Raw genomic sequence first — 25,285 nt, forward strand, 5'->3', positions numbered from 1 at the left:
CTCCCAGATGCCCCGGACTGGCCTCGGGTTTCATCAACGCTGCAGCCCTGAACACCTCATTGGAGTGAATATCTGGAGTGGTCACCTTCTTCTTTCCTTTCTTTTTCTTTTCTTCATACTCTGCAGGGGCCTCATAACTGCTATGGGAAAAAAGAATTTGGTGCAGAGCTCTTTTTCTGCAGGCACACACATGGCTGTGTTCTGGGATTACTCCAGGCTCTGGAATTTGGGAGTTGCTCCCAGCGGTGTTCAGGGGGACCATGCCATACGGGGGATCAAATCCCAGTCTCCCGCATGCAAAGCGAAGGCTCAGCCCAGTGAGAATCTTTCTCATGGCGGACCAGTGGGATGGATGTGCACTCTTGTCCTATTTTAGGGGAAAGCCTCTTAATTCTCAGAACTATAAAAACATCTAGTGCTTGAGAAAGTGCTAGATACGGCTGCTGAGAAACACTGGAGAGGGAAGATTTTTGATTCTTTGAGCCAATGTCACAGAAAATCTGTGGTAACAGGGTGTTCCAGAGAGCAGACAACTTGGCTCTGCTCTAGCCTTGGTTTCAGTGATCCACAGATGGGAGAAGCATCTTTTGGGGTGCAGATGCTTCACCTCAAAACCTTGAAAAGCACACCTTGCCTTGGGGAGTTGAAATCCTTGGCTTCGTCCCTTTCCTGGGGGAAATGTGGGGTTGTGAAATGTTCTTGTTTGTGAGTTGAGCGTCTTGTTTACAGTTTAAGTCATGGGCTTTGGGAAGGAGAGAAGGCAGGCAGAAGACATAGGGTTAAATTCTAGGTTCAGTGACATCATCTGAGCAAGTCTAGTTGACAGATGAATGTTTTATCATGGAGCAACATCATTAAGTCATGAATACTACCACCATCATCACCATTGTTACCATCATTACTGCCATAGAACCACTGCCACAATGGGCCTGGAGAGATAGCACAGCAGCATTTGCCTTGCAAGCAGCCGATCCAGGACCAAAGGTGGTTGGTTTGAATCCCAGTATCCCATATGGTCCCCTGAGCCTGCCAGGAGCTATTTCTGAGCAGACAGCCAGGAGAAACCCCTGAGCACTGCCGGGTGTGGCCCAAAAACCAAAAAAAAAAAAGAACCACTGCCACCATTATCACTACCACCAGTTTCATCGCCACCTTTGCTAATGGCACCGTTATCACATCATCATTGTCCTCATCATCATTAGCAGCAGCATCATTGTTGTCATCATTATTACTTTTATAGCCCACCATCTCTACTATTATTACCAGTCTCACCAGCACCACTGTCACTTCACTATCACCTTCGCCAGCACTATCGCTATGACTGTTGTCATTGTCGTTACTAACCTATCCCCTCTACCATCTTTCTTGTACCAGTATCACCACCATTGCAGCCTTCATCACCACCACCATCATCACCACCTCCACCATTGTCATTGTCTTTAATCATTACTTCCATACCACTTATGTGGGGTCATCATGTTACCAAAATCACCACCACTACCATATTGTCAACATTACCACCATGACCACCACCATCATCATCATTACCATCTTCCCATCTTCCAACACCATCACCACTACCTTTAATAGTACCGGCTTCATCGTCTTCACCATTGTCATTACGATCATCATCATCGTCATTATCACCACCACCACTGTCATCATCACCATCACCATCATTGCCACCACCACCATCATCACCCTTCCATCTCTGAATTCTGGTTACTTCAACGACATCAGATGACATAGCTCAGCAGTTCTCTGCCACAACTAGTTTTGATGGCCCACAAAAACTGTCTCTCCAGGAGACAGTCAGCAATGCCTCAAGACATGACTGCACCCCATACCAGACGCTGCTGCTGGTGAGAAGAGATCAGGGGGATATGTACAGTGCCCAAGCCAGTTCCTCACAACCAAGCACTTTTGGGTTCAAAATGCCAAAAGGGCTTAGATGGAGAAACTGACGTATGTAAGAATATTTTACAAAGTGCGAGACAGGGCCCGGAGAGATAGCACAGCGGCGTTTGCCTTGCAAGGAGCCGATCCAGGACCAAAAGTGGTTGGTTTGAATCCCGGTGTCCCATATGGTCCCCCGTACCTGCCAGGAGCTATTTCTGAGCAGACAGCCAGGAGTAACCCCTGAGTACCGCCAGGTGTGACCCAAAGACCAAAAAAACAAAAACAAAAACAAAAACAAAGTGCGAGACAGACTCAAACACAACCTCTATTGTGAAATTTCAGCAGAGCCCTCGACACTAGGAGGCACAAAGCACCTGACCTTCTAACGGGACTGACCACGGCCTCTGCTTGAGTCTCTGCTTGGGGCTTTGAGAGGAGAACCCCGTCAAAGCGATGTCGCTGGGTTTATGGCTTATCTAAGAGGCCCCTCAGGAGTGGCAGAGAGATGTGACAGGAGTTAAAGAAGAACCAATGACATCATGCATGATGCATGATGGGCGAGTTCTACCATGGGCACTGGGCTGGGATCTGTATGAACTTAGAGCTTTGAGCAGGGCATCCCTGGGTAGAGCAGAAGCTGGGCATCCATCCTCCAACCTTCCTCCCTCATTGGCCAAGGCCTGCCTGGAGGTCACAGAAAGCCTCCAGCTGAGACAACTGCAGCCAAGAGACACTGCAGGAGCCAGACAGGTGAGTGGCACCGAGGGGCCTTCAGGTTAACCTGTTAGAAACAAACACCTCAGGCAGGGGTGGAAAACATGCAGCTCTCGAGCTGCATGCGGCTCCCAGCCAAAATGAATGCGGCTCTTTGCCTCTTGTCATGATTTTGTATACTGTGGTTCTTTGCCAAGTTTGGATTTTGTTCTGCTGCTTCTGAGGAGGGACCTCTGAGGAGAGATCTCCAAGCGCGTAGTCCCATCTCCCATCCCTTGGAAACTACTGCACGGGTCAGAGAGCAGGGGGACTCGTGTAGCACATGTTGTGTCACATCTTGCCAGAAGTTCTGAGTGTGGAGGATGCAGCACACCCTCACCATCACTGCAGGATTTTGACCCTCACTCAAAATGGCAAAATGCAATATGTGTTTAATAGATTATTGTTAAATTTATAGGCTTTTGTGTGAGTGTTTTGACTGTTTTGGCAGGTCACCGCATGGGGTGGCTATCTGACTCTCACAGTTTAAAATTTTGGCTCTTTGTGTCGAACTTGTTCGCCACCCCTGGCATAGAGGGTGGGGCTGGAGCAGTAGTGCAGCCGTAGCACGTTTGCCTTGCACGCGGCCAACCCGGGACAGACCTGGGTTTGATCCCCAGCATCCCATATGGTGCCCTGAGCCAGGAGAGATTTCTGAGCTCATAGCCAGGAATAACCCCTGAGCACCACTGGATGTGGCTCCCAAAAGAAACAAACACTTCACGAGGCATTTCCTTGCTGCACCCCCAGTTTGTGGAACTCTGTTATAAGAAGGAGGTTTAGCTTTATCACCATCACCATTGTCATCACCAGTGGTGCAGGAGATCCACTCAAGGCTTCTGCAATGCAAAACCCGCATTTCAGCCCTGAGGTCTCTCCAGGAAGTGCTTAGAAATCTTGATTTACTGTAAGTGGAAGCTCTCTGAGTCTGAGCTTCATCTGAGAAGGAACAAAAGGAGAGCATGCAGGGAAGGCAATGACAGGAGAAGAAAGAACACCTTCTGCTCTGCAGCCGCAACCCCCCACCGGCTCCTCTGTGCTCATTGGCCCAAAGTATACAATGCTGGTGGCAAGGAACCCCCACCTCCTAGCCCAACGTCCCCTTGGTCTGGCATCTTTCCTTGTCTCTCCAGCTGCACTGAAGGCAGCTAAGGGCATGCAGGGTCCCCACCTGGCTGTCTTGTCATCTCAGACCTGTGAGCCTGAAAAGCAGAGAGGATGGATGGCCACAGGGCAGAGCCCGGCTCCCTCTGTGGAATCAAATGAGCTGCCAGATTGGGTCCACAGAGGCCCTGGAGACCTGCCTGTCAGTTCGACTCTAGGCAACGAGGTGCTTGCAAGCAGGTGGGTTTGATCTGCCTGGATTAGGAGAGGCAGGATGGACTCCAGGGAAAAGCCCACAGAAAAGCCTAGATTGCTGCCCAGGAGCTAGCCTTGGCCGAGTTCAGCTGCAGCTCAGGACCTGGAGTGCCTGTTGGGTAGCTCTCTGCAAACCTCTCCAACTCCCCCTGGACTGCTGGATACCCCCACCTCACATTGGCTACAGACTCCAATCTCCCATTATTCACCCCCATCTTTTTGCTTCCAGCAGTGCAAGGGGTCAAACCAGCATCTACCACATGTGCAGCAAGGACCTTCCCCCACAGTCCTAACTCTTCAGACCCTTCCTTTAGCGTTTGAGCAACCTCCACTACAAACCCTCTGAACAAGAATCTGCTCTTATCTGAGGTGCCTGGAAAACCCTAGATATGCATTCGCCTTCCCACCCTCATCCCATCCTTCAAAATAAAATAAAATAAAATAAAAGTCTGCCTGGGATCAGTCCTGTATCACAAAACATCAATAACAAATATCACAAAGATTTCCAGCAGGATGTGGCCCATGCCAAGGTCCCTCCTGACCTCTCACTCCTGATTCTTATGCCAGTATGGATCAAACTCATCAGATTAGACCCACGATTTCCCGACCCTTATTTATTTTTTTCTTACTGAGGCACCATTTCTGCTCTCTATAGATTCCCTGTCTAAAATGATTTTGTCTCCTAAACCTTTCCCTTTTCTTGATAACATTTCTTTTGCTGTTGCTGCCACGGAGGATGGTGTCTTAACAGAATATGTGATGAAATCAGTGTTAAACTGGTTACTTAGTCCGGGTGGCTTTATGTTGGTAGATATGAGATTTCTATGACTGTTTATGAAATATCTAAACGAGTTTTGGGTAGGATGCAGAAGGAACTAGTTACAGCGGTTGCCCAGAGGGAGCGAAGAAGGGAGGGGGGGTAAGGGAAAACAACAGTTTTCTGAGGATGGGGGAAAAGGGGAAACTTAATTTTCACAGCAGACCCTTTTGTATCTTTGAATTTTGATGCATGTAAATGTATCACCTCTTCAAAAGGGATAAAAACAGCCGGAGGGATCCTCATTATTGCTTTCACTAGGGTCTAGAGAGTAAAAGGGATGAAGGGAGAATGCAAATTCGCCTTCGATTTAAGATGAGCAAATCCTTCTCGAATGAAGCCATTCTTTGCTTGGGCAGCAGAGGGCAGTATGTGCCCAAGCATTGGTCCATGCGACTCTTCCATCTTTCCATCCGCCTCAGCCACCACTCACTTTCCAGGGGGGAACTCCCAGTCCTTATCCTCCCTCCCCAGACCCATCAGAAGCCTGGCTAGCAGGGAAGATGCTAGGTGAGCTTTGTAACCATACAGCTGGGGTTAATATTCAACCCAGGGCCCCGAAATAAATTATGAACGAGCCATCTTTGCTTTCTCCTGTCTCTGCTACCTTTCTCAACCCCATCCTAGGCGTGTTTGGGAATCTTACCTTTGCGAGTTTTTTTTTTTTTTTCCAATGTGGTGTTTCACAAGCCGATTGTAGGGGAGATGAGCATAGTTGAAAGTATCTAATGATTATGCACATATTTAAATGTGAATTAGAAAAAAAAGAAATAGATGCTTCGCATATTCAACTTCTCATTTCATGGACATTATTTCGCTCAGAATGAGCCAAGAGCAAAAGGCAAGCCAATTTTTGTGTAATTTGAGAGTGGGGGTAGGGGAGTATCTGGTAACAGAAACAGGGATGTGGGACTGGCAGTTAAAGCCACAGAATTAAGGCCATTGTTTCTGCCTGTCCTTGTGGGGAACCCCAGAGGGGGGTCCCAAAGGCTGCTGCTGTCTTGGTCAAAAATAGTCTTCACTTAGGGTGCTGGATCAGTCTGGAATGGTGGGTATCTCTCCTTATCAGCCAGTTTAACACCATTTTAGTAATTCTTCCCTTGTTCTCTGCCTCCCTCTCCTTATGTCCCTCTGAGAGTTAGAGGGGTCTATTTCCCTCCACTCACTAAGGCGAAGGCAGAGTTGCCAATTCTTTGTATTTTGGGTTTGCTTGTTTTTGTTGTTGTTATTTTTTTGGGGGGTCTACACCTGGTGGTGCTCAGGGTTTATGCCTGGCTCTGAGCTCAGGAATTACTCCTGACAGGCTCAGGGGACCATATGGGATGATGGGGATTGTACCTGGGTCAGCTACATGCAGGGCAAAGTACCCTCCGTGCTCTACTATTGCTCCAGCCCCCTCCAATTCTTTGTATTTAGAGCCATATCTAGTGAGGCTCAGGGCTTCCTCCTGGCTCTGTGCATTCCGGAATCACTCTTGGCAGGGCTTGGGGGGGAATGTGACGCTGGGGATCGAACCCAGGCTGGCCACATGCAAAGAAAACCCCTTAACCCCTGGGCTATCTCTCTAATTGGCCTTCTAGTTTGAAGAAAAGTGATGCTGACACCTTTCCTGTGTCACACACCTGAAATGTGTGTGGTAGTTGGATGAAGAGCCGCAAACCTGAGCTTAAATACTCTAGTTTAGAGGCAGAGCGCATGCCTCAAGGGAGAGGCCTTGAGTTGTATCCCTGGCACTGCTGACTTCCCTCTTCCCTGGTACAAAGCTGACCCGAGCAGCTCCTCAGCACCACTGGGAAAAGCACAAAGTACCTGTGCTGCTCCTCCTAGGGATGTGCAGGGAAATGGCATCCTGACCTGCTCACTTCCCCTCACCGTCCAGAGCCAGGAGCTGTTCCGAGAACTGGGCTGCTGAGTCCTGAAGTGCTTCTGTCTTGGCCCCACTTCACAGGGAGCAAATGGAGGCTCCCAGAAACCACATAGGGTCCTCAGGACTGAGTCTCTGAGGGTTCTGCCTTTCACCTGGCCCTTGATATCCGAGTGCTGGCAGTGGGAAATGCGGATGTCCAGAATGGCAGAGTGAGCCCATGTGCAGGAGATTGTGGTGGGAGGGGGAGCACTGAAAGGACCTGGGGGAGCACACAAGGAAACCGAGTTGGCCTTGCCAACTTCTCTGGGGGCCCAGAGAAGGGGCAGGACCAGACTTATTCCTTCTGGTGACCATGAGAGAACAGCCCAGAAAGGCCAATTCAGGATCTGTAGACCCCTCTGTTAAGGGGGGAGCCATGTACAAGCCCCCTAACCACCCAGGACTCCAGGCTCAGCATTGATCTGGTGACAGAGCAGGTGGGCTAAGAGCCAGGTCAGCTCCGGGCCCAGAGAGCAGGTGCTTGTGGACCAGAGAGGGGTGGAATGAGGGCAGCTTCTTCAGGCCCTTACCATGTGTGTGCTGTGCGGTGCATCAGACATGCATGGAGAAACAGGCATGTATGCTGTGTGGGCCATCAGGAACATACAGGCAGAGGCAGGTTCTGTGTTGTGTGTTGCAGAGACGTGTCAGGCACACGTGTGCAGGGGCAAGTGTCTGTGTTGTGTGTGTCGTTTGGAGTGAATGTTGTGTGGTATATGTCACTGTGGCATTTCACATGTACACCTGTGTAGAGGCAAGTGTATATGTTGTGTCTGGTGTGTACGTTGCCTGGTTTGGATGTTATGTGGTATATATTTTATTTGGTGCACAAGCTGTCTGGAGTGCATATTATCTGCTGTGTACTGCGGATGTTGTGTGATGTGAATATTGTGGCGCTGTGTATATTTTTTGATAGGTCTATGGTGTGATGAAAATGTTGTGTGATACGTATACTGTCTGGTTGTGGTGTGCATATTGTGTAGTATTTATTTTGTGTGATGTGTACACAACATAATATCAGGTATGGATGGTGTTGTGTGATGTGTATATTGTATGACGTGTGGTGTATATATGGTTTGGTATGTTGTATGTATGTATGCATGCTTTCTGATGTGTGGTGCATTTTACTGTGGCATGTTGGACATACAGCCCTGCCTGGGGAGCACAGCTCCAAGCCTCTGTGTTGTCCCTCCAGCCTCAGGGCTGTAGGCAAAGCCCCTCAAGCCCCTCTCCCTCTCCTTCACCCCAGAACATCCTGGGACATTCCCATACAACCTAGTATGATGTGGTTCCGGAGTGTCCTCTCCGCCTGGGCCCTAGGCCCGGGGACCCACTCAGTTATTTGACTCCCTGCCGAAGGCGAACAAGCAGGTCCCTCAGCTCTCTGGGTGACAAGGTACCTTTCTTCTATGTGCAGTGGACAAGCTGGTTACCCTTGGCAAGGCACTTCTGGCTTTGGCCACCTAGACACTCGAGGGAGCCCATGGGGATCAGGAGAAGCGGCCAGTGGGCCAGCAGACTCTGTTTACACAATGAGCTTGGGAATGCTTGTTACACAGCCGAGCTGACCAATACAGCATCTAGCAATGTTGGCCTGGCCTATGTGTGGCCTTGCTGTCCCTACAACATGATGGTCTCTGGGAGTCCTGCCTTTCCTCTCAGCACATTTGGGCTCTTGTGAAAATTCCATTTCCTTCTTATCCTAGTGTGGACATCTCGGGTCCTGCCGGTTTATTTCTGCTGTCTTGTTCCTCCACAGTTTCTGCAGCTGTCTGAAAATCGGTGTTCTGAGCTCAGGGCCACTTTGAATTCTTGACTTTCCTTTTTTTTTTTCTGTATGGCTGAAGCCAGACAAAGCTTTCTCTCTGTTGAAAGGACTGAAGGAGACCTCTGGACAAGATACCTAAATTTCAGGGATTGGAATCAACTTAGCACAGAATTGTTCTGAGAGAAACAGCCTGTAGCTATCAATTATATATTAGGGGCTTTGTCCTTCAGTGCTTTATGTCCTGCTTGGAAACTGCTGGGACCATAAACAGAGAAAGATGTTGGGCAGGGCTCAGAGAAGAAGACAGAAGAGGGGGTTGGAGCCAGCAGTAAACTTTTCTTTCTCTTTTTTTCTAGGGTTTCAACCACTTGAATATGGTTCTAAAAAGCTACTCCTGGCTCAGTGCTCAGAGATTGCTCCTGGGGGACCATGCAGTGTTGGAGACCAAACTGTGCAAGAGGCACAAAAAACCTGTGCTGGAGTTTGTTAAACAGGCTCCTTGGCCCCTGGAGTCTCCTTCCCTCCCCTCCCCTCCCCTTTCCTCCCCCCTTCCTTCCTTCCCTTCACAACATCCAGCAATGCTCGGGGCTTACTCCTGGCAAAACTCAGGGTGCCAGAGATTGAACCTGGGTCAGCCTTGTGCAAGGCAAGTACCTTACCCCTGTACTGTTGCTCCTGCCCCAAAACACTTTTTCTGTTTTTCTTTTAGAAATGGGCATCCAGGAAATGGACTTCAGTTTCCTCTTCTTGAAAATGGGACTGAGATTTTTGTCCATGGAGCCTCTCAGTGCCCATTGTTTTCTGACTATGGCACTGCTGTTGACAAGCTGCAATTCCAATTTGAACCGGGAGGTATAGGAGCAGTCAGGGAACAAGAATTTGGGATGTTGTTAAAAAGGTTTAGAATGGAGATCCAGGGCTAGAGAGATAGCTCAGTGGTAGGACGTTTGCCTTGCACACGGCAGATCTGGGAGGGACCCAATTCGATTCCTGGCATCCCATATGGTCCTTCATGCTGCCAGGAGCTATTTCTGAGCACACGACTAGGAGTAACTCCTGAGTGCCACCGGGTGTGCCCCCCACCAAATAAGTAAATAAATTATGTTTAAAAAAAAGGGGGCCAGATTGTGAGCATCTAACAATCTATCTAGCTATGGTTTTTACTTGGAATCTGGCTGAAAATAAACACTGAAGAAGGTTAATCTTGAAGAGATAGATAATCTTGGGAGAAGGGGTTGTTTTAATTTAGTGTGTCTTAGAAATGCTAAAAGGTTACCAGGGCTATGTCTAGGGATACAATGAGGTCATATAGGACCAAATATTAAACCAGGGGCCTATAGCAGGCAGGTATATACTATAACTTCTTAGGATATTATGTAATAAAATGTTGAAATCATTCTAAAAAGGGGGGGGCAGAGAAATAGCATAACAGTAGGGCGATTGCCTTGCATGCAGCTGATTCAGGACAGACAGTGGTTCGAGTCCCAGCATCCCATTTGGTCCCGAGTCTGCTTGAAGTGACTTCTGAATGCAGAGCCAGGAGTAACCCCTGAGCACCACTGAATGTGATCCAAAATAAACCAAAAATGGGGGATCCCTGGCTCCTTTCAAGACTAACCTCACCTCACCCCTATCAGCAATGCAAAGCAGGCACTTCTCAGTAAAACCATGTTCAGAACTATTTGGCACTAACAGCCATTCTCTCCTGGAGCCTTTGCACACTCAGAAACTCAAGGGTTCACTCCTTCTCAAGCCTCCTCAGTTTGGTTCATGGACACTTTTGAAGCATCCAAGGACTCATCCTGCTCAGGGGCTTCTCCACACCCATAGAGAAGTGCCCAGGACTACTGGACACAACCCCAACTACAGCGAGGACCCCAAACCTTTGCTCTGCCTCATGTGGGTTTGGTTCTGGGGGATCTTAGCCCCTTCCTGTGGAGACATAGTGGCCTGGGCTTGGGCTTATAAAGCCTTCAAAGTGAAGGCTCTGAGCTGTGCACCCCACCGCACTGTTCCCCTCCTGTGCTGTTTCCTCCCAAGTCCCTGCATCCCAGAGTTGCCTGGAAGGGTCCCAGGCCCTGTTGCCCTATTTTGGAAGCACCAGTCCCAACTTTTCTTCTTGTCTTGTCTTGTCTTGTCTTGTCTCGTCTCGTCTCGTCTCGTCTCGTCTCGTCTCGTCTCGTCTCGTCTCGTCTCGTCTCGTCTCGTCTCGTCTCGTCTCGTCTCGTCTCGTCTCGTCTCGTCTCGTCTCGTCTTTCTTTCTTTCTTTCTTTCTTTCTTTCTTTCTTTCTTTCTTTCTTTCTTTCTTTTTCTCTCTCTCTCTCTCTCTCTCTTTCTTTCTTTCTTTCTTTCTTTCTTTCTTTCTTTCTTTCTTTCTTTCTTTCTTTCTTTCTTTCTTTCTTTCTTTTCTTTCTTTTCTTTCTTTTTGTTTTTGGGCCACACCCACTGACACTCAGGGGTTACTCCTAGCTATGTGCTCAGAAATTGCTCCTGGCTCCAAGGACCATATAGGATGTTGGGGATCGAACCAAGGTCCATCCTAGATCCACCGCATGCAAGGCAAATAAATGCCCTACCGCTGCACCACCTCTCTGGCCTCAGCTTTTTTTTGCATTTTCTCTAGTCTGGAAAATTACCTCTGCAAGGATGTCTTCTCACATTGTCTCTAAGTTATGTGGTTATGATCTGTATATAGTAAAGCTCCTGCTCACAACAGCTCATGGACATACGCAATCCCTGAGGGCTGTGCATCCAGAAGATCATGCAGTCTTGGGGGGGAGAGAGAGAGAGAGAGAGAGAGAGAGAGAGAGAGAGAGAGAGAGAGAGAGAGAGAGAGAGAGAGAGAGAGAGAGAGAGAGAGAGAGAGGCAGAGAAGGAGAGAGGCAGAGAGAGGCAGAGAAGGAGAGAGGCAGAGAGAGGCAGAGAGAGATACAGAGGAGATGGCTTTTGCTTGCAAAAGTAAAACCTGAGCCTTGGGGCCAGAGCAATAGACAGTGGTAAGGCATTTGCCTTGCACATGGCTGACCCAGGACGAACCATGGTTTGACCCCCCGACAATCCATATGGCCCCCCCAGCCAAATGTGCCCCCAAGTGTGCCTCACACCCCGCCAAAAAAACCCCTCAAAACCAACTGAGGCTGGTGCAATCCCTGAACACAGCCAGGTCTGACACAGCAAAAGGAAAGAAAAGAAAAAAAAAAGGAAAGAAAAAAAAAGGAAAGGGAGGAAGGGAGTGGAGAGAAAAGGCAAAGGGAAGGTAGGCAGCATTGTGTGAAAGGCCTGGGCATCTACAGACCCACCAGATGAGGGGGTTCAGTTCCTACTCCCCACTTCAAGTGGCCTCTGACCTCCCGCTGTGCAGCCCCGAGACTCCCAGGTTCACCCTCCTGCCTCAGCCCACGGTGCTGACTCCTGGCTCCCCACCACGCGATAAACAACAATTGCAAACACTTAGGTAGTATGGAGGGGCCTGAGGATGGAATTATTTTTACTATCAGATCCAAATTGGTTTACTAAAACTGTCAGCGGAAGCCAAGCAAGATAAATTAAAGTCAGCAGCTCTCGGGCCTAGTGTAACCCTCACTGGTGAGATGCTATTTTCACTTCCTCTGGGGGAGGAAGGAGGTGCCAAGTCCAGATGCCACTCAGTCAAGTGTGTGCCAGGGTTTGCCAGGGAGGGCGCCTCCGGCTGGTGACTGCAGCGATGGAGAAAACTCAGGCTCCCTCCTGCAAAGCCTAATCCCATGAACTGCTTAAATCCTCCTCCCTGCTTCCTGCAGCCCTGGCCGAGGTCCCAGAGGCTCTTACAGAAGCTGCCCTGCCTGCATTCCTGGGCACAGTGTCTCGAGCTCCTTCTAGCTCCTTTTGCGGTGCTGCTGAAGATCCCCACACTCCAAAGATAAAAAACACTTGTTTTGATAGTTCCTTACCCCAAGTCACTCATCTAGTTTCCCCAGCCCCAGTTTAGTCATCTGTGAAATGGGATGGGCACAGATTCCCCCCTCCAACCCCCCGCTTGTGTTTGTAAGAAAGAGCTTAGCTTCTGTTTGGGGATATAAAAATGCAGTCCAGGTGATGGGCAACCAAGATGAAAACAATGAGGGGTGCTGGAGAGATGGGACAGGGGTTAAGGTGTAGGTCTAGTGTATGGTCAACCCTGGCACCCCATAGTCCTCTAAGCACCACTGGGTGCAGACTGGGGCACCACGGAGTAGTGTGGGGTCCCGTTTACTCCTTTATTTGTTATTTGTGTATCCTCAAAGAGTTCCCAGAATGAGATTTTGATTCCCATCCACTTATCACCTTGTGGGGAGGGGGAATCTTGGTAATATTTATCAGCAGCAAATAATTCACACAAAGAGGAGGGTAAAGGGGTAAAAGGTTGGGCGCAGAGAGTCCTTTGTCAGCCTACTACCAGCTCCAAAAAGCACCTGGAGCCAGTAAACTCTGCCAAAAGACCCTGAACATCTTGCTCCCAAACTATTCGGCTCTCAATAGAGCCCCCACCTGGAAGGTCAAGGTGGGACAACAGAATAATCTTTTGAAAATGTTTTCATATACAACAAGTAGGACTAGGGTGATCAGGTGATTCCAGTCTAAAGGGCTGGCAGTGTCGCATCTTCAGACCCTTACATGCATTCCTGCATCTGGGCCTTACTTAGGACATGCTGGAACACTGCTTCCCATCCTCTACCCAGTTTCTATCTGTCCCATGTTTAATGAGGGGCTGTAGTGGGTATTGTAGGCTCTCTTCAGCCTCATGGCCCTGCCCCCTGGTTGCCAACCACCAACAATGAGGACCAGAAATGCCCTGAAGGACCCCATCCCCATGAAAGGCCTCCTGTGGGACTCAGTAACTACTGGGGGAAAGCTTCCTCCACATGCACCCCCAGACTCAAGTTCCTTCCAATGACTTTCCCTTGGGTGGGGTCTTAGGAGGATCTGCCTCTGTGCTGCTCCCCCTAGAAGCCACCCAGAGTGCCCCTTGTCTCCATAAGCATTGCGTCACTCTCCAGAACTGGACCATGGATAACCCCCCTTTTTATTCAGGGATGGGGAGTGATTCTTCTCTGGGCCCTGTGCTCAGAATTCACTCCTGACTATGCTCAGGGTCTCTGCAGTGCAGAGGATGGGACTGGTAGCAGGCAAGGTGAGAGCCTTAACCTTGGTTTATCTCTCTGGTCCTCTGTTTGCAATAGACAATTGCACGGATGTGGATCAATTTGGAAGTCTCTTCAATTCCAAGGCTTCAGGGTGACCTTAGCTACTTTCTTCAGGGGTGTGTGCTGGAGAGAATGGGGGGTTAGGAGACATCTTGTCATACATGGCAGACAACATTAACTCCATTGTGAATTCGGTCAGATGCCCAGAGCAGCCAGAAAAGCAGTCGTTCACCTCCTGCTCCACCCTCCACCCCAGGGCCTCCAAACTCTTTCTTTCAGTGTATCTGAGCCTCACTGGGTGGGGGTGGGGTCCCCATTCTTGGCACAGCCCCTAAGACACAGTAGGTACATGCAGATGATCTACACATGAGCTGGAGGAAGAGAACAGGAGCAAAAACACCTCCACTTTCGGTCTGCAGGATGAACTTCCGACTCAAGTATTCATAACTGGGCTGGAGCAATAGTACAGCAGTACGATGTTTGCCTTGCACACAGCTGCCCAGGATAAACCTGGGTTCAATCTCCAGCATCCTATATGGTTCCCCGAGCCACATAGCTAGGAGTAACCCCTGAGTGTCACCCACCAGGTGTGGCCCTAAAACAAACAAACAACAACAAAAAAGTACTCACAACTGGATATCGAGGAAGATTCTCTTCTCCTCTCCCACGTGAATTTTCCAGACACAATCTTCACCTTCCACGTATGGCTCAGGCCAGTTTGGGGACAGCACGACTCCAGCCACTGCAGACAGCTCCCCACCACACATGGCTGTAGGGATACAGACAGACAGAGTCACTTTGTTCCAAGGAGCCTGACATGACATGGCCAAGAGTGTGAGTCGCAGACACTGACCACCTTGGTTGGCCACTCTGCAGATAGGTGCGGTCACCCCTGGGGGTCAGTGCACATGTGATGCTGGTCATCTGCCCCTGGGAGCCTAGGCTTGCAGAAGGGGCAAAGATTCTCTGCAAACATGGATGGGATGGTGATGCATTCTGAGGGAGGAACCATTCAGTGATTTCAGTGTTTTTTTTTTTTCCCCTTGGAAATTATCAGGTGTTACTGTATTTTTTGTACCATAAGATGTAGCCCCTCCCCAAAAGATGGGGGAAATATCTGAGCATCTTATGGAGTGAATGCTGCCTGGAGCTGAAGCCCTAGTGCAGGGGAGGAGAGCAGATACTAACCACTTGTAATCCTCAGTGTGATACCCCCTTTATTGAGCAGACATATAGTATGCCATATATATATACCAGACATATATATATGGCAGACATATATATGCCATATAGTACAAGCAATTAGATTAACGCACTTTTCATTGTCATCTATAGAACTTTTGTTTAAGTCTATTTGATCGCTGCTGTGACTTTTGTTTTTAATATTAATGAAAAAGTATTTGTTTGTTTTTCCTTTTTTTTTTGGTTTAGGGCCACACCCATTGCCGCTCAGGGGTTATACCTGGCTCTGAGCTCAGAAATTGCTCCTGGCTTGGGGGACCATATGGGATGCAGAGGATGGAATCTGGGTCCATCCTGAGTCAGCCATGTGCAAAGCAAATGCCCTACCACTGTGCTATCACTCTGGCCCCTAATGGAAAAGTATTTAAAAGTTTTTAATTTTTTGATATAAAAAGTTAGGTAAATGTGTTTAACCAGCTTTGGACTGGTGTATTGTAAATATATTTCAGCCCTGCAGGCTGGTTTTTCCCAGCCGCTGTCTCCTGACAGCATATCACATTGCACCATTTGCTTTAGAATATTTTTTTCTTGTTTTCCTCATCTAAAAACTATGTGTGGGGGCTGAAGCGATGGCGCAGCAGTAGGGCATTTGCCTTGCATAAGGCTGACCCAGGATGAACTGTAGTTTGATCCTCTGGCTTCCCATTTGGTCCCCCAAAGCAGGAGCAATTTCTGAGTGTATAGCCAGGAGTAACCCCTGAGTGTCACCGAGTGTGGCCCAAAATCCCCAAAACAAACAAAAACAAAACTACGTGTGTCTTATGGTCAGGTGCTCCTTATAGAGTGAAAAATACGGTACTTCCTGACTCAGTGTTTAAGAATTATTCTTGGCAGTGCTCAGGGGACGATATGGGATGCTGGGGACTGAACCTGTATGTGCTGATTACAAGGCAAACACCCTACAGGCCATGCTATTGCTCTAACCACTGATCTCACTGTTTTGCAATGTCATGGGACAGTTACTTGAGCCCAGTTGATATATGGACAGTCCCTGGGCTCTGGGGTATAGCTCATTGGGGCCACTAGGCTACATCATGATCCCACCTCATAATTAGCTGAGAAGCTAAGTGAATGAGGGTGGCCGAGGCTTTTTTCAGAACCATGGACAGAGAACAGAGCACCTTAAAGCTTCAGCATCCTTGCCCTTGTGAGCAAGACTGAAGGACGTAAGTCAGGTGGATGAGCCTTTGATAATTGCCTCTGCCACAACAGACCCGTGGCAAGGCTGTGACACTTTTAGAAAACTCCACTTCCTTCTACTATAAAAACTGGGCACCCCTGCTGCAGACCTGGGCTATTCTGAGACTTACTCAAGACCCCCAACATGGCAGCGAATCTGGCTCTGGTCTGTACCTGATGGTTCTCAGTTGAGGCGCTAGCCCAAAGGAGGAAGCTGTGCCCAACGCTTGGCTCTTTAAATTCCACTCCGTGTTTATTGCTTTGGAAAGTTCTCAAAGTGGCAGAGGCCAAAGCACCAATAAATTCCGCTCTGTTAAACCAGCACATTTAATAGACGGATCAATCCCTCACCATGGCGGGTCTGGGATTTCCAGCCAACCACCTTGGTGGTGGCAGGAGCGAGGGTACTCTGTGTTACACTCCGGGCTCCCCATGAATTCCAGCTTGGGGTGACTCAACAGTCATAATCATGGGGGTCTGGGGGAAGCAGGACATTGGAAATCCCAGGAGAGGAGGATCTTACACAGCTGACACTATTCAGAGGGGCTCAGAGCACATATTTCTAGGATTGCAGAGACCCAAGTTTCAACCCTCCCTCTATCAAGGACCTTCTACCTGTTCTTAGGGATGTAACCCCTCCATTTTATTTCTACCACTGTACTTAGAGCTACGAGCATTAGTGATCTCAGAGGGAGATGGTGAAGTTAAGTCAGATCATGCCCACACAGCTCTCGGCAGAATGCCTGGGACACAGCCTTGGCATTTCTAATATCCACTATTATGATCGTTAGTGTCACATGTATTCATTAGATGAAAGACTGTGCTGCCATGTGGAATGTGTGCTACGCCAGAGCAGATCGCAGGAGCTCAAATCCTGGCAGCGATCAGCTCCCTAAACTGTTGCAGTAGGAAGTCAAGGTCTAAAGAAAGGAAACCTTTCAAAAAATGAATCAATTTGAGAGGCAAAGAGGTAGCACAAGTGTTAAGAAACTTGCCTTGTATGTGGCAAACCCTGTTCAGTCTCTAGCACTATGATCTCCCTCATCTTTCATCCATGACAGGAATGATGCCTGAGCACAGAATCAGGAGTAATCCCTGAGTCATTCTGGGAGTGTCCCCTGCAAGCAACAGGATCAAGTTGGGGAGAGAGTTCAATAAGCTGTGTACATACGTTGCATTCAAGGGGCCTAGGCTCAATCCTCAGGACTGCATGAGACCTTGAGCATAGCCATGTATGACACCAGAGCACTGGGCTGGGACTAGGTCCTTAGCAGTGCTAGAAGTGACCCCCGGATTAAACAAACATAAAAAACCAGAATTGGTGACACAGCAGCATGTGTGAGAAGTCCCAGAATGTGTTCCAATTCCAGACCTGGCCTGAAATGGGGGAGGGTAGCCTTGGTTCTTTCCGTTGGATGTTCCAGGAAACCTCACCTCTGCACAGGGGTTCTGTGTCGTTCCAGTAGGGATCCCGCATGTTGATGCACTCAATGATGGCCGGACCCTGCTCCAGAGAGTGCCCAGGGTCGCAGGTGAACTCCACCACCGTGCCGATGTTGTAGGTGGGGTCCGAGGTGGTGAAGTTGCCATTCTGAATGTAGGGCTCATAGCAGTGGCCCTTCTCAAAGGCTGGGGTGTGGACAGAAAAGAGGGTCAGTCACCCATGTGAGCCAAGGTCACCCCTAGCAGAGCTGTGCCTCAGAACCTAGACACCCCCTCTTTCTGTCCAGGATACCCCCTAAAAGGAGGACTGTGTCCCTGTCCCAGTCACCTAGTGCTTTATAGAGTTCCTGACAGAGTGTGAAGGGTACCAGACCCCCTGGGTCTACCCATCGATAGGGACCCTCAGTCACATCCCACTTGCCCCATGCTCCTCCACCCACCAGGGACCCCCCAAAACACTCACCCTCAAACCGGATGTTGAAAGCTGAGGCTGCCCGCCCCTGTTCGGATGTAAACTCGATTCGGATGGCACTGCCCTCACTCAGCAGCCCCTCAAACGGCACATTCTGGGTCCTCAGGGAGTCATAGAGAGGTGCCGAACTGTTGCTGAGCCCACCATAAACCAACATCCTGTTGGTGAGAAAGGGACAGCATCACAGCAAGCCATATTTTGGGGGTGCCAAGAGCTACTTCTGGGGTTCCATATTTAGCTCTCCCAATACCAACTTTACCCTGCACCAGCATGGGTATGATTGTGCCTTCTGGAATGTTCCCTCTTCCCCATGATGCTTCTCCTAGAATCCTCATGGTCTGAACGTGTGTGTGTGTGTGTGTGTGTGTGTGTGTGTGTGTGTGTATGTTTTGACCTTTCACCTTGATGACCTACTGAATAATTTTATTTTGGGGGTCAGTGTTCATTCACCAGTGCTCATGGATTACTCTTATCTCTATACTAAGGGGTTCCTTCTTTAAAGGACCAGGTGGGGTGCTGGGGATTTAACCTGAGTCAATCAGGTACAAGGCAAGTGCTCTCCCCACTGGATTATCTATATGAACCCTGAGAATCTCTTTCCCTGTTTGAGGCACTTGGAAATGAGCATCCCCAGAAGTTGGTTGCCCTTCCTGTTGGCTCCCTTCAAAATTCTCTGGATGCTAAATGGTCCATGACTCTTTGAGAAAGTCCTAAGTTTCAGAATGTGCTTCTGTCAGTTCTTATTTCTTTCTGTTCCTTTAGGTTGTGGGCTATAAACTTGAACTGCAGTGAGGTGTGTGTGTGTGTGTGTGTGTGTGTGTGTGTGTGTGTATGTTTTGACCTTTCACCTTGATGACCTACTGAATAATTTTATTTTCTGAGCCATTTGGAAGAGGCTGACCAGAGAATTTGGCCTTCGAGTGGAACCCTATATCCCTCACTTGAAAAAAGTGATTTATTGAAGCGGATTATTCAGAACAAAGTGCATCAACCTTAAAGGAAGAGGGTTCAAGAGCTCTATGAATTGTTCAGTTGTGTTTTTGTGGGATTATTTCCTACTGAAAGAGTTTATGAGTTATGACTTGAAAATTTAAAGACCTCTGGATAATTGATGGTAGATGGATTCTGACAGTCTAGGGACTTGCCCTTCACCCTACCTGCTCACAAGTTTCCACTCAGAGGGTGGCATGCAGTGTTGGCAAGCACTGGGAACATTCCTTGTTGAATTTTTGGTGGACAAAAATCCCAGCTCCCTCTCCCTCTAGAACCCCTCAGCACTGTGCCCAACACAGCTTTCCTGAGGCCCCAGAGCACAGGCTCCAGTGGCCCCCACAGTGACCTGCCATGAAATCACAGTGTCTTTATTCCTCTCCCCACTGTCCACTGGCTTTTGCTTCTACTCATGCTTTCGAGAATGACTTCCCCCATGAACTACTTTCTCTTACATGCTGATCTCCAGATCTAATTCCACAGGAATTGAATCCAACACAAGGATAAGCCACTAAACCTTGTTTTCTCTGACATTCTAGAACATTTACGCATATGCTCTTAGAATAGTAACATCTTACGATGCTGAATTCTATGTATTAGGCTTAGCATTTAGAAATATGTTCCAGCTTAGAAGCAAGACTTGTCTGGTAACGTCTCCCCAGTTCTTTCCTATGCTTAAGCCTTCACCCCCCTACTACCTCCATTGATTCTCTCTTCTACCAGAATGAGTGTTCTCCATTTTGCTTCTATTCTCCACAGAGCCTAGTCCTTGACAGAAGACAGAGCAGATGCTCGTTAGATGCCCTTCTTAGCTCAACACAGGACATGCAGGATACTGTTATGGGCAAAATGGGCTCGCTTCCTGTCTGTCTACCCTACCAGGCTATGTGACCTTTTAGGCAAACCCTAGATTCCTTATCTGTAAGAGAAAGAGGTCACAGCTGGGGATCTCAATGAATCTCACCTCTTTCCCAGCTCTTCCTTCCTTGACTTGTAGGAGTCAGAGAGTGTCTTAGCCATTTTTTTTAAAATAAATAATACATTTATTTAAGCACCATGATTACAAGCATGACTGTAGTTGGGTTTCAGTCATAAACAGAACACCCCCCCTTCACCAGTGCAACATTCCCACCACCAATGCCCCTCCAACTCCCTCCTCCCCCACCCGTCTGTATTTGAGACAGGCATTTTACTTCTCTCACTCATTGACATTGTCATGGTAGTTGTCAGTGTAGTTATTTCTCTAACTGCACTCACCACTCTTTGTGGTGAGCTTCATATTGTGAGCCAGTAATTCTGGCCCTCTTATCTATTGTCTCTGGGCATTATTACAATAATGTCTTTTCAAGACTCCAAGTTCCTCCTCTCCACCTATCCCTTTGGGATGGAAAGAGGTGTGAGTGGAGTCTCAGGGTTTTTTACCTGTCTTTCTCATGCAGTGCCAGCCTCTCAAAGTGCAGGTGCAGTTTCTGGCCTTCTGGAGCTTCAATGGTCCACACACAGAACTGACTCCCGTTTCCAGAGTAGCTTGGAGACAGGACACGGCCAATGGTGGCATTTCGGATAGTTCCTCCACAAGGTGCTGGGGACAGAACAAAGGGAGGGTGGTGATCAATGAGAGGAGAGTTAGGGGGATAGAGAGAGTATATTTTGTTTTACCCCAACCCCTGAGCTGTAACACAAAGAAAGAAGGTGGAATAAGTGCCCTGGGATCCCACCTTCTTGCCCAGGAATTTCCTACCTTGCATGTATAAGAAGAAGCAAAAAAACCCCACAATTTAAAGATTTTTCCAGAGTTCTGGTTATGTCCTGCCTCCTAGTCATAAAACGGCAATCAAGAAAGACATAACTTGGAAGTTCATACACACACAAAAAAAGGAGAAATAAATGTTGAGTATTTCACACTATGAAAATTCCTAATAAAAAATGCAATTCTAAACTCTCTTCTATTTTCATCCACTTAATTGGCCAAGATTAAAAGCTGCAATAAAGCTGGGAGTGGGAAAGGTGGTGGAAACTCTCATTTGTGACTGGTTGGCATGTGGAGTACTATGACCTTTTAGGAGGATAATTTTGTGAAAAGCTTAGAAAGTGCGTTCAAGCACTCTGACCTCATAATTATAAGACTCTGCAGATTCCATCGGAAGAATGGAAGGCTTGGGGGTGTTTCTAAAGGTTTACAAATAGGGTTGCTCTTGGGAGGAAATGAGATGTGACATGAATGTCCACTCACAGTTGCTTAAGAAAAGAATATGTTCCCTCATGTAACAAGTAAAGACCATATTCTCAAAGAATGCTTGGGAATATAGGGAAATTCCTAATTTCTTTTTTTTTTTTTTTTTTTTTTTTTGGTTTTTGGGTCATACCCTGTGACGCTCAGGGGTTACTCCTGGCTATGCGCTCAGAAGTTGCTCCTGGCTTCTTGGGGGACCATATGGGACGCCGGGGGATCGAACCGCGGTCCGTCCTAAGCTAGCGCAGGCAAGGCAGGCACCTTACCTCCAGCGCCACCACCCGGCCCCGAAATTCCTAATTTCTAAAGTTAGAAAAATGGTCCCCATAGCTACTTCTTCTATAGTTTAGGCAATACAGTGACCTAATAGTGTTATGATAGTGTTAACTATTGTAATGTTCATTGATTTAATATATCAAGTTACTGTGCCTTGCCAAAAACCAGTGTCATTGCTTCACTTTTAGCTCACCTCTTCCTTCATACTCAATAAACTCCTCCTCCACTGTGGGGAAGTCTCTGTTTTATAATTCAAGGTCAAGGGGTTGCCATCATTTGATACTGTTGGTTGCCTTTTTTCATTGTTCTGTATAGCACAGAACTATAGAATGATGAGTGAGAGAATCTGGTCTTTCTCTCTCTGATCTATTCTGCTTAATGTGGTATCCTTCAGTTCTGTCCAGGTTGCAGCAAATTGCAAGACTTCATAGTTCCTTACAGTTGCACAATATTCCATTGCGTGTGATATACCACAACTTCTCTTCACTCATCTGTCATTGTACATTAAGATTGTTTCAATTTCAACTGTGGTACATATACACAATGGAATATTATGCAGCCATCAAGAGAGATGAAGTCACATCATTTTCCTATACATGGATGGGCATGGAAACTATTATGCTGAGTGAAATAAGTCAGAGGGAGAGAAAGACACACAGAATAATCTCACTCATCCATGGGTTTTAAGAAAAATAAAAGACATTATTGTAATAATGCTCAGAGACAATAAAGATGAGGGCCAGAAAGACCGGCTCATGATATGAAGCTCACTACAAAGAGTGGTGAGTACAGTTAGAGAAATAACTCCACTGACAACTATGGTGACAATGTTAATGAGTGAGAGAAGTAAAATGCCTGTCTCGAATACAGGTGAGGGGGAGGGAGATGGTGAGCATTGGTGATGGGAATGTTGCATTCTGTTTATGACTGAAACCCAACTATAATCAGGTTTGTAATCATGGTGCTTAAATAAAGATATTATAAAAAGATTGCTTCTGTTTTCATAACTTTGCCATTTCTATTTTTTTGTTTTTGTTTTTGGGCCATACCTGGTGATGCTCAGGGGTTACTCCTGGCTATGCACTCAGAAATCGTTCCTGGCTTAGGGGAATATATGGGACGTTGGGGTCAAACCACGGTCTTTCCTAGGTTAGCGTGTGCAACGCAAATGCCCTACAGCTTATGACCCCCACTCCGGTCCCATATCTATTTCAATAAACTATTTGCAAGAATCATTTGAAATAGGAATATTTGAAATACTTGAAATAGGAGTTGTTCTACCTCCTACACATATTTATTTCTTAATTTGTGGATGCAGACTTACATATTTCATTTTTCATAAAAAGTTAATCAAGAAATACAGAAATTGAGTTATGTACTGGAGCTATCTGGCTTTCATTATTGTTGGAGGACCATGTGACTGATTAGGAAGGAAGGATAGATAGTTCTCTGCTCTGCTCAGTATTTTCTGGGCATTTAATTGCACAGGCAATGTCGAGAAGCTCTGTAGAGTAAGATATCACTTAACACGGACCATATACTTTTAGATGCAGCAACCATAGCACAAGGAAGTATAAGGAAACAAATATTGCCATAAGCAGATTGATGTAAAGAGAGATTGAGTTTTTGGTACATTTCTGATGAAAAAAAAAACTCACCAGAATTCTGTAGTATTTAAGAATCATTTGTACTCATTCACTTTTCAACCTGCATTTCTGATTTAGCTTTGAGTGTAGTAAAAAAAAAAAAAACTACCCTTGAAGCTTAAGGTTTAAGTTCTGAACTGATTTTGGACAGTCTGGCCTCCATATGGAAGGAAACACGCACATCTCCCTCCACCCCCACATGCTATCATTCATTCAGACTGGGATGGTTGAAACTCATCAGTTAACCTACATAAGCTAACTTAACCTGCACCTCTTTGAGATGTGGAATAAAAAAAAATCAAGGTATTGACACAAACATAAGAAGATATGCAAAGTCACAGACAGTGGCTTCAGCCAGAAATCAATCCCCCAAATCAACATGGTAGAATATTCTAGAATGTTCCAGAAGATCCTGCTTTCAGCACCACAGCACACCAAGTTCCTTCCCCTGGGTTGCCTTTTTGTCATCATGCAATGGCTTCAACCTCATTGGTATGGCATAACTCTGCTGTGAATCTAGAACAAGTCACTAAAAGATTTTGAGCCTTGTTTACTTACTGCAAAATGGTGAGAATCCACTTTCAGTATAAGAGTGGGGTAAGAAATTGATGACTTACATAGAGATCTGGATGCAGTCCCTGACACAGACCAGAGCTCAAAACCATATGATGATTCCCTGAGAGCTCCAAAGCTGAGGATTTGTGGGGACATACTCTTTGTTGGGGGGGGGGCAGTCACCTATGCTTGGGAGCAGCTGCCCATCTGCTGTCTCTTGGTTCCCCTTCCTTGCCTTATTAAGCTGAGTGATGACTCTGTTTGCCTCTAATTTGCCGGCATGGCTCCCCATCCATCTTTCTTAGCACAAATTGAGACTTAATTCACCTTTGATTTTATACATAGATAAAAATTAACATGCGAGCGGTACAGAAACCAACTGGCCCAGTGGTTTGGATTTTTCCTGTGTTCAAAAGAAGACATTTCTAAAGGACCTGGTGGGGAGTATTACCGTCATAATGAAGCCTCAGACCTTATCATCAGCTGCATTTGCTTTTCCGGACTCCACTGACTGTGACTCAGAAAAAAGGAATTATGTCCTATTATTCCTATGATTCTCCTTGAGTGTGGGGTATGGGATGGTGGTAGGTGGGGTTCAGTTAAGACGTGCAGCCTATGTCCACCACCTCGGCCACCATCAGGAGCTAAAATTTAGGGTTTGCTTCCTTCATTGATGAGGTTGGTCAAGAGATACAGGGATAAGATAGGACAGTCTGGTGCTTCTCAAACTCTAATGTGTCTGTCAACCACACAAGAGACATCATCCTATGCAGGTTTTCACATCGTGGGTTTGCATAGGGCCTGATGTTGTGTATTTTGAGTAACTCCCTGGTCTACAGACCATACTCTGAGTACGATGGTGTGAGGGAAAGAGTTCAGAAAAGGGGGATTCAGTCGTCTCCCCCAGTGCGACTGATGACCATGTTCCTCGGTATGAGTCCCAAAATTCTTCTCTGTGGTCCAATGGGATTGTGCTTCTCTCACATTTCTGCAATCCCATGGAGTCCCTTCCTGTAAGGTATCCCTTCCCCCAACACCCTAAACTTTCTTTTGAGATGTTAATCCCACCTGAATGGTCAGACCCACCCACCCTGAGATGAGTCTGTGGTTTTGAATGAAGAATAAAAGGGGCTGGCTTGGGGGATGAAGGGTGGAAGGAGGAAGCAGCAGGGAGCAGAAAGCTTAGCAAAAAGCCATGTGAGGAAAAGCATATGGTGGACAGGGTGATAGACTAAAGGGAGCCAACTCTGATAAAACTTGGACTGCTTGTGAATTAGTTCTCTGCTGTTATCCTGCGTCTTTAGACCTATCACCCGAGGGATTAGAAACACAGTGCCTGGAGTGGACTTTAGACTTTATATCTGTGTTTTTTTTTAACTATTTATTTATTTATTGGTTTTGGGGCCACATCCAGCAGTGCCGAGGGTTTACTCCTGGCTCTGCACTCAGAAATTGCTCCTGGAAGGCTCAGGGCACTAGATGGGATGCTGGGAATCAAACCAGGTCTCTCCTGGGTAGGCCACATGCAAGGCAAATGCCCTACCACTGTGCTATCTCTCGGGCTCCTATATTTGATATTTTAATC

The 25,285-nt window shown here is 47.3% G+C and overlaps 1 protein-coding gene across 3 annotated transcripts in view; it reads right to left on the reverse strand.

The window, feature by feature from the left end:
* The window catches only part of SEZ6L (seizure related 6 homolog like), a 164,917-nt gene that overhangs the window by 33,146 nt on the left and 106,486 nt on the right, over nucleotides 1-25,285 (reverse strand). For all 3 annotated transcript variants that reach the window (XM_049788773.1, XM_049788772.1, XM_049788771.1), the window contains exons 6-9: nucleotides 20,413-20,572; nucleotides 17,992-18,158; nucleotides 17,520-17,714; nucleotides 14,295-14,433 (exon numbers count right to left, since the gene is read on the reverse strand). In XM_049788773.1, the coding sequence (XP_049644730.1) occupies nucleotides 14,295-14,433; nucleotides 17,520-17,714; nucleotides 17,992-18,158; nucleotides 20,413-20,572 (661 nt within the window). The remainder of the gene's footprint in view (nucleotides 1-14,294; nucleotides 14,434-17,519; nucleotides 17,715-17,991; nucleotides 18,159-20,412; nucleotides 20,573-25,285) is intronic.

This window comes from Suncus etruscus, chromosome 15, assembly GCF_024139225.1.
Source record: "Suncus etruscus isolate mSunEtr1 chromosome 15, mSunEtr1.pri.cur, whole genome shotgun sequence".
Taxonomy (NCBI): domain Eukaryota; kingdom Metazoa; phylum Chordata; class Mammalia; order Eulipotyphla; family Soricidae; genus Suncus; species Suncus etruscus.